Source organism: Neophocaena asiaeorientalis, unplaced genomic scaffold (genome assembly GCF_003031525.2).
Source record: "Neophocaena asiaeorientalis asiaeorientalis breed wild unplaced genomic scaffold, Neophocaena_asiaeorientalis_V1.1 scaffold307, whole genome shotgun sequence".
Taxonomy (NCBI): domain Eukaryota; kingdom Metazoa; phylum Chordata; class Mammalia; order Artiodactyla; family Phocoenidae; genus Neophocaena; species Neophocaena asiaeorientalis.
Window position 1 is genome coordinate 2,325,174 of NW_020171817.1, and position 13,104 is coordinate 2,338,277.

Below are 13,104 nucleotides of genomic sequence, written 5' to 3' on the forward strand. Positions count from 1 at the left end.
CCATTTTCTTAATTGTTTTGGGTTTGTTTTTGTAGGTCCTTTTCTTCTCTTGTGTTTCCCACTTAGTGAAGTTCCTTTAGCATTTGTTGTAAAGCTGGTTTGGTGGTGCTGAATTCTCTTAACTTTTGCTTGTCTGTAAAGCTTTTGATTTCTCCATCGAATCTAAATGAGATCCTTGCTGGGTAGAGTAATCTTGGTTGTAGTTTCTTCCCTTTCATCACTTTAAGTATTATCATGCCACTCCCTTCTGGCTTGTAGAGTTTCTGCTGAGAAATCAGCTGTTTAACCTTATGGGAGTTCCCTTGTATGTTGTCATTTTTCCCTTGCTGCTTTCAATAATTTTTCTTTGTCTTTAATTTTTGCCAGTTTGATTACTATGTGTCTCGGCGTATTTCTCCTTGGGTTTATCCTGCCTGGGACTCTCTGCGCTTCTTAGACCTGGGTGGCTATTTCCTTTCCCATGTTAGGGAAGTTTTCGACTATAATCTCTTCAAATGTTTTCTCGGGTTCTTTCTCTCTCTCTCTTCTCCTTCTGGGACCCCTATAATGCGAATGTTGTTGCATTTAATGTTGTCCTAGAGGTCTCTTAGTCTGTCTTCATTTCTTTTCATTCTTTTTACTTTAGTCTGTTCCGCAGCAGTGAATTCCACCATTCTGTCTTCCAGGTCACTTATCTGTTCTTCTGCCTCAGTTATTCTGCTGTTGATTCCTTCTAGTGTAGTTTCCATTTCAGTTATTGTATTGTTCATGTCTGTTCTTTAATTCTTCTAGGTCTTTGTTAAACATTTCTTGCATCTTCTCGATCTTTGCCTCCATTCTTTTTCTGAGGTCCTGGCTCATCTTCACTATCATTATTCTGAATTCTTCTTCTGGAAGGTTGCCTATCTCCACTTCATTTAGTTTTTCTGGGGTTTTATCTTTTTCCTTCATCTGGTACATAGGTCTCTGCCTTTTCATTTTGTTTGTCTTTCTGTGAATGTGGTACTGATTCCTCAAGTGTTTGATAGAATTCATGAGTGGAGCCATTTGGTCCAGGGCTTTTCTTTGTGGGAAGTTTTTGATTACCGACTCAGTCTCTTTACTTGTTATAGGTGTATTCAAGTTGTCTGTTGCTTGAGTCAGTTTCAGTAGTTTGTTTCTTTCTAGGGATTAGCCCGTCTCATGTCACTTATCTAGTTTGTTGGCATACAGCTCATAGTGCTGCCTTATGTTCTTTTTTTTTTTTTGTCTTCCCCAAAGGGGTTTTGTGTTATTTACGACTTGACTTATGTTCTTTTTACTTCTGTAAGTTTGGTAGTACTGTCCTCTCTCTCACTCCTGCTATTAGTAATCTGAGTATTTTTTCCTTAGTCTGATTTTTTCAAAGAACTAACATTTGGTTTCCTTGATTTTTCTCTACTATTTTTTTAGTTTCCATTTTACTTACTTCTGCTCTACTCTTTTTTTCATTTCCTTCCTTCTGCTTCCTATGGGTTTAGTGTGCTCTTTTTTCTAGTTTCTTAAGGTGTAATGTTATTGACTTAATATCTGTTTACTTTTTAACATAGGTGTTTTGTTATATAATGAATATGTTTTTCACTTTCATTTATCTCTGAATATTTTCTAAAGTTTATTCTTTGTTTAGGAATTTAATCTTTTAATGTCCTCATAGTCTACTTTCTTAAATTTGTTATTGATATCTAATTTCATTCCATTGTGGTTGAAGGACATAGTTTGTATGACTTCAGTCCTTTTAAGTTCAGTTTTAGAATATGACATAAAATTTAGGGAAATAGGAATTAATGTTAAAACTCATTAGATCTTAGCCTTCGTTTAGTACAGGCATTTGTTAAAAAAAAAAAGTCACCTAATGACATAATATGGCTCTAAGATCATAAAGTCAACTTTTAGAAAATGTTAGTCTTTCAATCACAGCAAAAAGTAACTTTTAAACCAATGTTCAAATCATCCGCTGCCATTTTTACTAAGCAGATATTTGTCTGCATCTTCAGAGACACCATCATAATGTTCCCTGGAGGACAGGGAGTTTTCTGGAATGTTGTCAGTCCTTCCTCTGTTGCCAAGCAGTGAAGCTGTTTATTTTTTTTTATAGAGGGGTGATTTTTAAAAATTATTTTTTCTTGTGGCTGCGTTGAGTCTTTGTTTCTCTGTGTGGTCTTCCTCTAATTGTGACAAGGGGGGGCTACTCTTTGTCGTGGTGCATGGGCTTCTCATTGCGGTGGCTTCTCTTGTGGAGCACAGGCTCTAGGCACGTGGGCTCAGAAGTTGTGGCTCACAGGTTCTTGAGCGCAGGCTCAGTAGTTGTGGCGTGTGGGCTTAGTTGCTTCATGGCATGTGGGATCTTGCTGGACCAGGGCTCGAACCCATGTCCCCTGCATTGGCAGGCGGATTCTTAACCACTGTGCCACCAGGGAAGCCCCGAGGGGTGATATTTTATTTTCATTTTTAAATTGATGTATGGTTGATTTACAATGTATGTTTCATGTATACAACATAGTTATTCACAAATTTTAAAACTTTAAATAACTTCACTTATAGTTATAAAATATTGGCTATATTCCCTGCACTGTACAATATATCCTTGTAGTTTATTTTATACATAGTAGTTTGTGCCTCTTAATCCCTTACCCCTATCTTGCCCCTCTCCCCACTGGTAACCACTAGTTCTCTATGTGTGTGAGTTTCTTTCTTTTGTTATATTAACTAATTTGTTTTATTTTTTAGATTCCACATATAAGTGATATCCTATAGCATTTGTCTTTGTCTTATTTCACTAAGCATAATGACCTCCAAGTTGTTGCAAATGGCAAAATTTCATTTTTATGGCTGAGTAGTATTCCATCATATGCTGCTACCACATCTTCTTTATCCATTCATCTGTTGATGGACACTTAGGTTGCTTAGAGTCAGTCTCAGTAGTTTGTTTCTTTCTAGGAATTAGCCTGTCTCACGTCACTTATCTAGTTTGTTGGCATACAGCTGCTCATAGTGCTGCCTTATGTTCTTTTTTTTTTTTGTCTTCCCCAAAGGGGTTTTGTGTTATTTACGACTTGACTTATGTTCTTTTTACTTCTGTAAGTTTGGTAGTACTGTCCTCTCTCACTCCTGCTATTAGTAATTTGAGTATTTTTTCCTTAGTCTGATTTTTTCAAAGAACTAACATTTGGTTTCCTTGATTTTTCTCTACTATTTTTTTAGTTTCCATTTTACTTACTTCTGCTCTACTCTTTTTTTCATTTCCTTCCTTCTGCTTCCTATGGGTTTAGTGTGCTCTTTTTTCTAGTTTCTTAAGGTGTAATGTTATTGACTTAATATCTGTTTACTTTTCTTTTTAACATAGGTGTTTTGTTATATATTGAATATGTTTTTCACTTTCATTTATCTCTGAATATTTTCTAAAGTTTATTCTTTGTTTAGGAATTTAATCTTTTAATGTCCTCATATTCTACTTTCTTAAATTTGTTATTGATATCTAATTTCATTCCATTGTGGTTGAAGGACATAGTTTGTATGACTTCAGTCCTTTTAAGTTCAGTTTTAGAATATGACATAAAATTTAGGGAAATAGGAATTAATGTTAAAACTCATTAGATCTTAGCCTTCGTTTAGTACAGGCATTTGTTAAAAAAAAAAGTCACCTAATGACATAATATGGCTCTAAGATCATAAAGTCAACTTTTAGAAAATGTTAGTCTTTCAATCACAGCAAAAAGTAACTTTTAAACCAATGTTCAAATCATCCGCTGCCATTTTTACTAAGCAGATATTTGTCTGCATCTTCAGAGACACCATCATAATGTTCCCTGGAGGACAGGGAGTTTTCTGGAATGTTGTCAGTCCTTCCTCTGTTGCCAAGCAGTGAAGCTGTTTATTTTTTTTTATAGAGGGGTGATTTTTAAAAATTATTTTTTCTTGTGGCTGCGTTGAGTCTTTGTTTCTCTGTGTGGTCTTCCTCTAATTGTGACAAGGGGGGGCTACTCTTTGTCGTGGTGCATGGGCTTCTCATTGCGGTGGCTTCTCTTGTGGAGCACAGGCTCTAGGCACGTGGGCTCAGAAGTTGTGGCTCACGGGTTCTTGAGCGCAGGCTCAGTAGTTGTGGCGTGTGGGCTTAGTTGCTTCATGGCATGTGGGATCTTGCTGGACCAGGGCTCGAACCCATGTCCCCTGCATTGGCAGGCGGATTCTTAACCACTGTGCCACCAGGGAAGCCCCGAGGGGTGATATTTTATTTTCATTTTTAAATTGATGTATGGTTGATTTACAATGTATGTTTCATGTATACAACATAGTTATTCACAAATTTTAAAACTTTAAATAACTTCACTTATAGTTATAAAATATTGGCTATATTCCCTGCACTGTACAATATATCCTTGTAGTTTATTTTATACATAGTAGTTTGTGCCTCTTAATCCCTTACCCCTATCTTGCCCCTCTCCCCACTGGTAACCACTAGTTCTCTATGTGTGTGAGTTTCTTTCTTTTGTTATATTAACTAATTTGTTTTATTTTTTAGATTCCACATATAAGTGATATCCTATAGCATTTGTCTTTGTCTTATTTCACTAAGCATAATGACCTCCAAGTTGTTGCAAATGGCAAAATTTCATTTTTATGGCTGAGTAGTATTCCATCATATGCTGCTACCACATCTTCTTTATCCATTCATCTGTTGATGGACACTTAGGTTGCTTCCATATCTTGGCTATTATAAACGATACTGTGAACATTGAAGTGCACGTGTCTTTTCCAGTTAGTGTTTTCATTTTCTTCGGCTCTATACCCAGGAGTGGAATTGCTAGATCATATGGTTGTTCTATTTTTAGTTATTTGAGGAACCTCCATACTTTTTTCCGTGGTGGCTGTACCAATTTACATTCCCAGCAACAGTGTACCAGGGTTCCCTTTTCTCCACATCTTCACCAACATTTGTTATTAGTCTTTTGTTATTTTTGGTTGTGCCATGCAGCATATGAGATCGTAGTTCCCTGACCAAGGATTGAACTGGTGCCTTCTGCAGTGGAAGTGTGGAGTCTTAACCACTGGACTGCCAGGGAAATCCCTTAATGGTCTTTTTGATGATGGCCGTTCTGACAGGTGTGAGATGATATCTGATTATGGTTTTGATTTGCATTTTTCTGATTAACGATATTGAGCATCTTATGTGCCTGTTGGCCATCTGTATGTCTTCTTTGGAAAAATGTCTACTCAGGTCTTCTGCCCATGTTTTAAGTTGTTATATATATATATATATGTGTGTGTGTGTGTGGGGTACATGAGCCTCTCACTGTTGTGGCCTCTCCCGTTGCGGAGCGCAGGCTCCGGACGCGCAGGCTCAGTGGCCATGGCTCACGGGCCCAGCCGCTCCGCGGCATGTGGGATCCTCCCGGACCGGGGCAGGAACCCGTGTCCCCTGCATCGGCAGGCGGACTCTCAACCACTGTGCCTCCAGGGAAGCCCTAAGTTGTTTATATTTTTGATGTTGAATTGTATGAACTTTTTATGTATTTTGGACATTAAATCCTTTATCGATCATATCATTTACAAATAATTTCTCTCATTCCTTTAGGTTGTCTTTTTATTTTGTCAGTGGTTGCCTTTGCTCTGCAGAAGCTTTTAAGTTTAATTAGGTCCCATTTGTTTACTTTTGCTTTTGTTTCCTTTGCCTTAGGAGACAGATCCAAAAAATATATTGCTATGATTTATGTCAGAGAGTGTTCTGCCTATGTTTTCTTCTAAGAGCTTTATGGTTTGTGATCTTACATTTAGGTCTTCAATCCATTTTGAGTTTATTTTTGTATGTGGTGTTAGGAAATGTACTAATTTCATTCTTTGACGTGTAGCTGTCCAGTTTTCCCTGCACCAGTTATTGAAGAGACTGTCTTTTCTCCACTGTATATTGTCTCCTTTGTCATAGGTTAATTGACTGTAAGTGCGTGGGTTTATCTCTGGGCTCTCTGTTCTGTTCCATTGATCTAGGTGTCTGTTTCTGTGCCAGTACCATACTGTTTTGATTACTGCAGCACCGTATAGTCTTAAGTCTATACAATTCTAACAATTCTGTTCTTTCTCAAGATCATTTTGGCTATTCAGGGTCTCTTGCGTTTCTATACAAATTTTAAAATTATTTGTTCTAGTTCTGTGAAAAGTACCATTGGTATTTTGATAGGGATAGCGTTGAATATGTAGATTGCCTTGGGTAATATGGTCATTATAACAATATTAATTCTTTAAATCCATGAATATGATGTATCTTTCCATACGTTTGTGTCATCCCCAATTTCTTTCATCAGTGTCTTATAGTTTTCTGAGTACAGGTCTTTAGCTTCCTTAGGTAGGTTTATTACTAGGTATTTAATTCTTTCCTGATGCAATTGTACATGGAATTGTTTCCTTAATTTCTCTTCCTGAGTGTGTATAGAAATTCAACAGATTTTTGTACATTAATTTTGTATTACAAATTTACTGAATTCATTGATGAGTGCTAGTAGTTTTCTGGTGGTGTCCTTAGGATTTTCTGTGTGTAGTATCATGTCATCTGCAAACAATGGCAATTTAACTCCTTCCTTTCCAATTTGGATTCCTTTTACTTTTTTTTTCTTGTGTGAGTGCTGTGGCTAGGACTTCCAATACTGTGTTGAATAAAAGTGGCAAGAGTGGGCATCCTTGTCTTGTTCCTGATCTTAGAGAAATTGCTTTCAACTTTTCACCACTGAATATGTTAGCTGTGGGCTTATCATATATGGCCTTTATTATGTTGAGGTATGTTTCCTCTGTACCCACTTTCTGGAGAGTTTTTATCATAAATGGATGTTGAATTGTATTAAGTGCTTTTTCTGCATCTATTGAGATGATCATATGGTTTTTATTCTTTAGTTTAATGTGGTGCATAACATTGATTAATTTGTGGATATTGAAAAATTCTTGCATCCCTGGGTTAAATCCCACTTGATCATGGTATTATCTTTTTTTTTTTTGCGCGGTACGTGGGCCTCTCACTGCTGTGGCCCCTCCCGCTGTGGAGCACAGGCTCCGGATGCGCAGGCTCAGTGGCCATGGCTCACGGGCCCAGCTGCTCCGCGGCATGTGGGATCTTCCCGGACCGGGGCACGAACCCGTGTCCCCTGCATCGGCAGGCAGACTCTCAACCACTGTGCCACCAGGGAAGCCCGGTATGATCCTTTTAATGTAGTTGCATTTGGTTTGCTAATATTTTGTTTAGGATTTTTGCATGTATGTTAATCAGTGACATTGGCATGTAATTTTCTTTTTTTGTGGTATCTTTGTCTGGTTTTGGTATCAAGGTGATGCTGGACTCACAGAATGAGTTCATAAGTGTTCCTTCCTCTGCAATTGTTTTGGAATAGTGTGAGGAGGATGGGTGTTAAGTGTTTTTAAATGTGTGGAAGAATTCACCTGTGAGGCCATTTGGTCCTGGACTTTTGTTTGGGAGGCTTTTTAAAAGTTACTGATTCAATTTCATTACTGGTAAGTGGTCTGTTCTTATTTTGTTTCTTCCTGGTTCAGTCTTGGGAGGTTGTACATTTCTAGGAATTTGTCAATTTCCTCAAGGTTGGTCCATTTTATTGGGATATAACTATATAGTATAGTGTATACTATAGTTTGTAGTAGTCTCTTATCCTTTGTATTGAAGGGCAGCAGGACTGCCCTTTACGGTGTAGGTTTACGGTTTCGGTTGTAACTTCTTTTTCATATCTGATCTTGATTTGGGCCCTCTCTTTTTTCTTAATGAGTCTGCCTAAAGGTTTATGAATTTTCTTTTTAAAGAACTAGCTCTTAGTTTCACTGATCTATTGTTTTTTTCTCTACTTCATTTATTTTTGCTCTGATCTTTATGATTTCTTTCCTTCTGCTAACTTTGGGTTTTCTTTGTTCTTTTTCTAGTTCCTTTAGGTGTAAGGTTAGGTTGTTTGAGATTTCTCTTGTTTCCTGATGTAAGGTTGTATCACTGTGAACTTCCCTCTTAGAGCTGTGACCCATAGATCTTTGGATCACTTATTTTCATTTGCTAGTGGGCAGAAGAGGGGCCCAGCTGGTCCCAGGACAGGTGCTGAGTCTGCCGGTTGAGGGGCTGTGGATGTCCTGTGGCTGGGTCTGCCTGCTGGTGGGTGGTCCTGAGGCTTGCTGGGGATTCTGGGGCCGGTACTTGGTCACTGATGGGTAGAGATGGGCCGAGATGGGCCTTGGGGTCTCAGGCCCCAGGGCCCTGGGTGTCTGTGGTGTAGTGCATGTGTGCTGGTGTGTGGGGCTGGGTCCTGGGCCCTCTGGAGGGGCAGGGCCATGTCCACGGATGGCTGTGGGCTCAGGGGGGTCTTAAGGCAGCTTGTGTGTGCACCCAGTTAGTCGCGTGGCCTGACACACCTCAGTCCTGGTGCCTACAGGCTGGTGGGGGAGGGAGGGGCTGGGTCCTGAGGCCAGTAAGCTGGAGGGAGATCAAAGTGTCACTTGCCGTCACCAGGGTCCTCGTGAGGTTTCGTGTGGTCCGTTAAAAGAGTGAAGTCTATTTCCCCCCACCCTCTGGGACTCTTGAGAGCCCTGCTGCCCTTCAAAGCCGAATGTTCTGGGGGCTTGTGTTCCTGACACAGACTCGCAGACTGAGGAGTCTGATGTGGGGCTCAGACCCTGTAGCCTTTGGGAGAATCTCTGCAATTGTAGTGATTCTCACGTTTGTGGGTTGCTCACCTGGGTTATGGGACTCGGCTATGTTGCGACTCTGCCCTTCCTACCCATGTCACTCATTCTTTGTATCTTTAGTTGTAGAAGGTATTTTCTGGTAGGTTCCGGGCTTTTTCATTGACGGTGGTTCTGTAAATAGTTTTGATTTTAGGCCTGCCTGTGAGAGGTGAGCTCAGGGTCTCTCTACTCCACTATCCTGGCTGACCTCCTTGAGGATGTTTATTTCTATGTGTTAGCATAGAGATCGCTTGGTGGACTGGTCCAGCTCCTCCAGATGCAGAATAGTTTGTAGACCATCAAAATTCTAGGGTGGTAGGTCCAGCCTCTGCTTGAAAAAGCCCTAAATCCTGAGCTGCCAAGCTGCCTCAGTCAACCCCCCCGCCTCCACCCACCACTTCCATGCACAAGATTGTGGGCTCACAGGGTGCAGAACGGACTGGATTCTCCAGGCCACCCTCCTGCCCCTCCGCACTCCAGGCATAGAAGAGCCAAGCTACTTGTCCTGGGCCAAACACCCTAGATGCTTGAGTCTCAGCCCTGAGGTGCTGATTTAAATGGATTTGTGGGCATCCAGAGTTTTCCAGGCTCCCCAGATGATTCTAATATGCAACAAAGTCCGGCAACCACCGCTTTGCACTCCCCACGGCCAGTTTCAATCTCAGTTTGGTTTTGGTGAGTCAGGGTGCTGGGGGAGGAGCGGTGGCGTCTGGGGAGCATTGGCTGCTCCTGGGCCCAGACACTCACAGGCTCTGTGATGATGAGCAGGCCCTTGGCCCCTCTGAGCCTATTTCCTCACGTACAAAGCTGAACAAGTGGGCTTCCCTGGTGGCGCAGTGGTTGGGAATCCGCCTGCCAACGCAGGGGACACGGGTTCGAGCCCTGGTCCGGGAAGATCCCACAGGCTGCAGAGCAACTAAGCCCGTGTGCCACAACTACTGAGCCCATGTGTCACAACTACTGGAGCCTGAGAGGCCCACGCGCTGCAATGAAGACCCAATGCAGCCCAAAATAAATAAATTAAAAAAAAAAAGTAAACAGGTACATGCAATGTCGCAGAGTCACGATGTCACTCAAGTTCTGGGCTTTGCTCCAGGGCCTAAAGGCACTTGGAGGACTGTTTAATTTGCCTGGAGTCTCTCCCTTACCGTGGAGGGCAGGGCCCCCCCTGGCATGTGCTGGAGGTCACCAGAGCATCTAGGACAGGAAGGGCAGGGCTGGGGAAAGCCGGTTATGGAAGGGACACAAAGGTCAGTGACACAGAGGCCGCCAGAGGGGCTGATCAGAGTGGGCTTTGGGGGAAGCAGAGGAGGACAGTGACAGACCCAGCAGACAAGAGCCCTATGCCCATTGTCCCTCTCTCGTGATGTGTCACCACTTGTTAGAGCCAATTCTCTAACACACAGTTTCCTTCTTTTGCATACCATTTGTTCGTATTAGTGTAAGCCAAGTGAAGGACGTGGAGGTTGGAGCCCCTGAGGGCTCCTGCTGGGCCCAGAGGCTTTCCCCTTCTTCTGCTCTCTGGCCAAGAGGGGCAGTGGGGTGGTCCTAGTCAGCTGCCTTCCACCTGCTTCTGGTTACATTGTGGGCGTGGGTTTCCCTAAAACTGTCAAATGTGATATGCCCGTGTGTGTATTTCACACAAAATGTAAACGTCTCATGAGGAACTTCAGAAGTGAAGAATTATCAGAAACATTTCGAATGTGTTAAGAAATATTAGTTTTATTTAACCAGTTTTCACAGCTGAATATTTATTCTATAAAAACTTTACAGATTGTACAGTTTATATATAGTTCAAACTACTGAACGAAAAAAGTAGGTCCCACAGATGCAAAAATACTGCACCAGCCAATCCATGGTAAAGGCAGATTTACACGCTGTACAGCTCTCCACGAGGCCGGGAGGTGGTCGGTTCTAAGTATAAACTTCAAAACTGTACAAAAATAAGGTTTTGATTTTATTTCATTCTTCATACATTCAATATGATTGCAAGCTCAGAAGCCTACCGAACGATAGGCGTCTGGAATCAGGAATCAGTCCCCACTCCTGGCGGGAATGCGGACGTCTATTTACACAGGGCACTCTTGGACAGCATCCTGTACTTGGTATTATTGTGTAGACATGAAAGCAGAGACCAAGAACATTAAACGTCGATATAAGGTAGCTCTTTCTCTTAAAAAGGAGTTTCTGCATTTAATAGTGTGCCAAAAGAATTTTAACTTATTAAATAAAATATATTCTAAGTGAACCTAAAAATTACACTTTATAAACATAAAAATACTTTATTTTTGGTGTAATACATCAATCATATCTGCAAATAGAAAACCAAAACTGTATATAAAGTAGTTCTCACCCAGTAACAAGAAGCACTTATATAGTTATTTTTTTCAAATGGGTCAGAAAAATTAATTATAAACCCCCTATAACTTAGAGATCATACTTAGCTATTCAGTGATTCGCTAACACTGCAAAACAAGCTTTCCCCTAGAGAGAGAGTGGTTTCTTTCTGTTAACTGGGTAAGAATCGGACATATTTAAGAAAGAGGGTGGAATCAACTGCTTTCTCAGTGTGAATCCTAGGCGTGTTTTAGTCTGGGGGTATATTCAGCAGTGGGTGTTTAATCAGAAATACTTATTCTTTTAGGATAAGTCTTCCTTTTGATTGAGAATTTTCCATCTCTGAGGTTTTTGTACCTTCCTGGAGACAAGGGCATGCCTCAGATCTTTCCGTAATTCTATTTGGGGTGGGGGTGGGGGCGAGGCGGGCTAACACCTCTTTAGATTCTGTTTTCTAGAAGGAAAAAACAAGGAAAACAAACATTATTCCAGACTTTTCTGACACCCAAACCAGGAAAACACACTTCTTTTTTATACAGTACTAGCCAAAGATAACAAAAAGTAGAGCCTCAAAGAGCAGCCCAGAGCTCACAATTTATACTTTTATACTTGTGTATTAAGTACAATAATGGCGTTTGGACAAAGGAGCTTTGTAGTTACTTATTTTAAAGTTACAGTACTTAAAAACTCCTTGGTAATAAATAGCTTGGCTGTTTCAAGTCCTGCTTCCAAGCGTGAGCTCCACGTGAACCTGTTTCAGGCTGTGAGGGTGGGTCCGCGCCCCGGGGAGCCCCAGCCGGCCTGCGCGATGCGACTCCAGGGTTGTCTGGGGCAGCCCGGCCGTCAGAACTCGTCGATCTTCCTCTGCAGGTACTTGAACATGGAGTCCATGCCCTGGGCCGAGCCCCAGATCTTCTTCAGCACCTCGCACTCCCGCTCGTTGGCCTGCTCCAGCTCCAGCTTCATGTTGCAGCGTACCAGGGCCTTGGATTCCTCGAGCACCTGTGCCAGACAATGAGCTGTGATTAGCGGGGACTGTGGCTGCAAGTGCTGGCTCCTCACTGCCCCCAAGCTTACGGAGGCAGTTAGCGAGCCACCTGGTAAGAAGGTGACTAAACATCTCACGATACGTGTCAGGCCTGATATAGGTATAATGTGTATCTCATTCACTGTGGATCTGGACAGATTCTTCATTTCAAAGGGCTGTTAAGCTAATTCACAACAGAGCTGTGCTTCTCTCCACACCCTGGTCCTGCCCCAGCAGTGTGGCCAGGCTTGGGCCTGAGCTACGGCTGTGGGGCCCCTGCCCCCAGCGTGGACCCTGTCCACGCCTGTGATACTCACTGAGAATGCCCGCCCCGGGAGTTTTCTAACCGGAATTTAATTTCGGTAACGAGTTGTGGGATGCCTGGGACAGCCTAGATGGGAGTTGTGTCCGTTAATATGAAATAACATTTCACCCTGTAATTTGCTAAATGCAATTTTGTTAGAAGACTGTTACCCAGCACACTTATTAAACAAAAACTGAAGTCCACTGAGGGAGAAATAAGTGCAGTTGTGCGAAAGGGCTTTGGAAACAGTAAAGAACTTTAGAAACGTTGCTTTTTGCAGACTTGCACGGGACACTTAAGTGACTGACTCTCCGCTTGAACTGCACTCCTTGGCTCCCGGGTAGCTGCAGAGGGAGGGCAAGGTCAGCAGAGGCCCGAGCCCGGCCTCCGGTGTCGCACATGGAGGCAGCCGGGGGTGCCCCCTGTGCGCGCCCTGCAGGGAAAGGTCGCGGTGAGAGCACTGACATGCGGAAGAGAAGGAACTGGACGTACGACCGGGTTACAGGAGGCGAGCTCCTTAATGCGGACCATGACTTCCTGGGTGAAGGTCCCGGGCCAGAACACCTGGGAGACCAGGCCTTTGCCGCACGCCTCCTGCGCCGTCAGCTTCCGTCCGCTGAGCAGCATTTCATTCGCCTGGAAGGAAGAAAGAGCGGAGGGCACGTGAGACGCGGGAGGGCGTGGCAGGGAGGGCACAGCCCGAAAACTCAGCCCTGAAAGTTCAGAGCGCGAGTAACACACG

At 42.5% G+C, this 13,104-nt stretch overlaps 1 protein-coding gene across 1 annotated transcript in view; it reads right to left on the reverse strand.

The window, feature by feature from the left end:
• Positions 1-10,396: 10,396 nt before the first annotated feature.
• Positions 10,397-13,104, reverse strand: part of CDYL (chromodomain Y like) — a 143,570-nt gene continuing 140,862 nt past the window's right edge. The window contains exons 6-7 of the mRNA XM_024738628.1: positions 12,855-12,998; positions 10,397-12,033 (exon numbers count right to left, since the gene is read on the reverse strand). Coding sequence (XP_024594396.1) covers positions 11,875-12,033; positions 12,855-12,998 — 303 coding nt within the window. The 3' untranslated portion in view covers positions 10,397-11,874. The remainder of the gene's footprint in view (positions 12,034-12,854; positions 12,999-13,104) is intronic.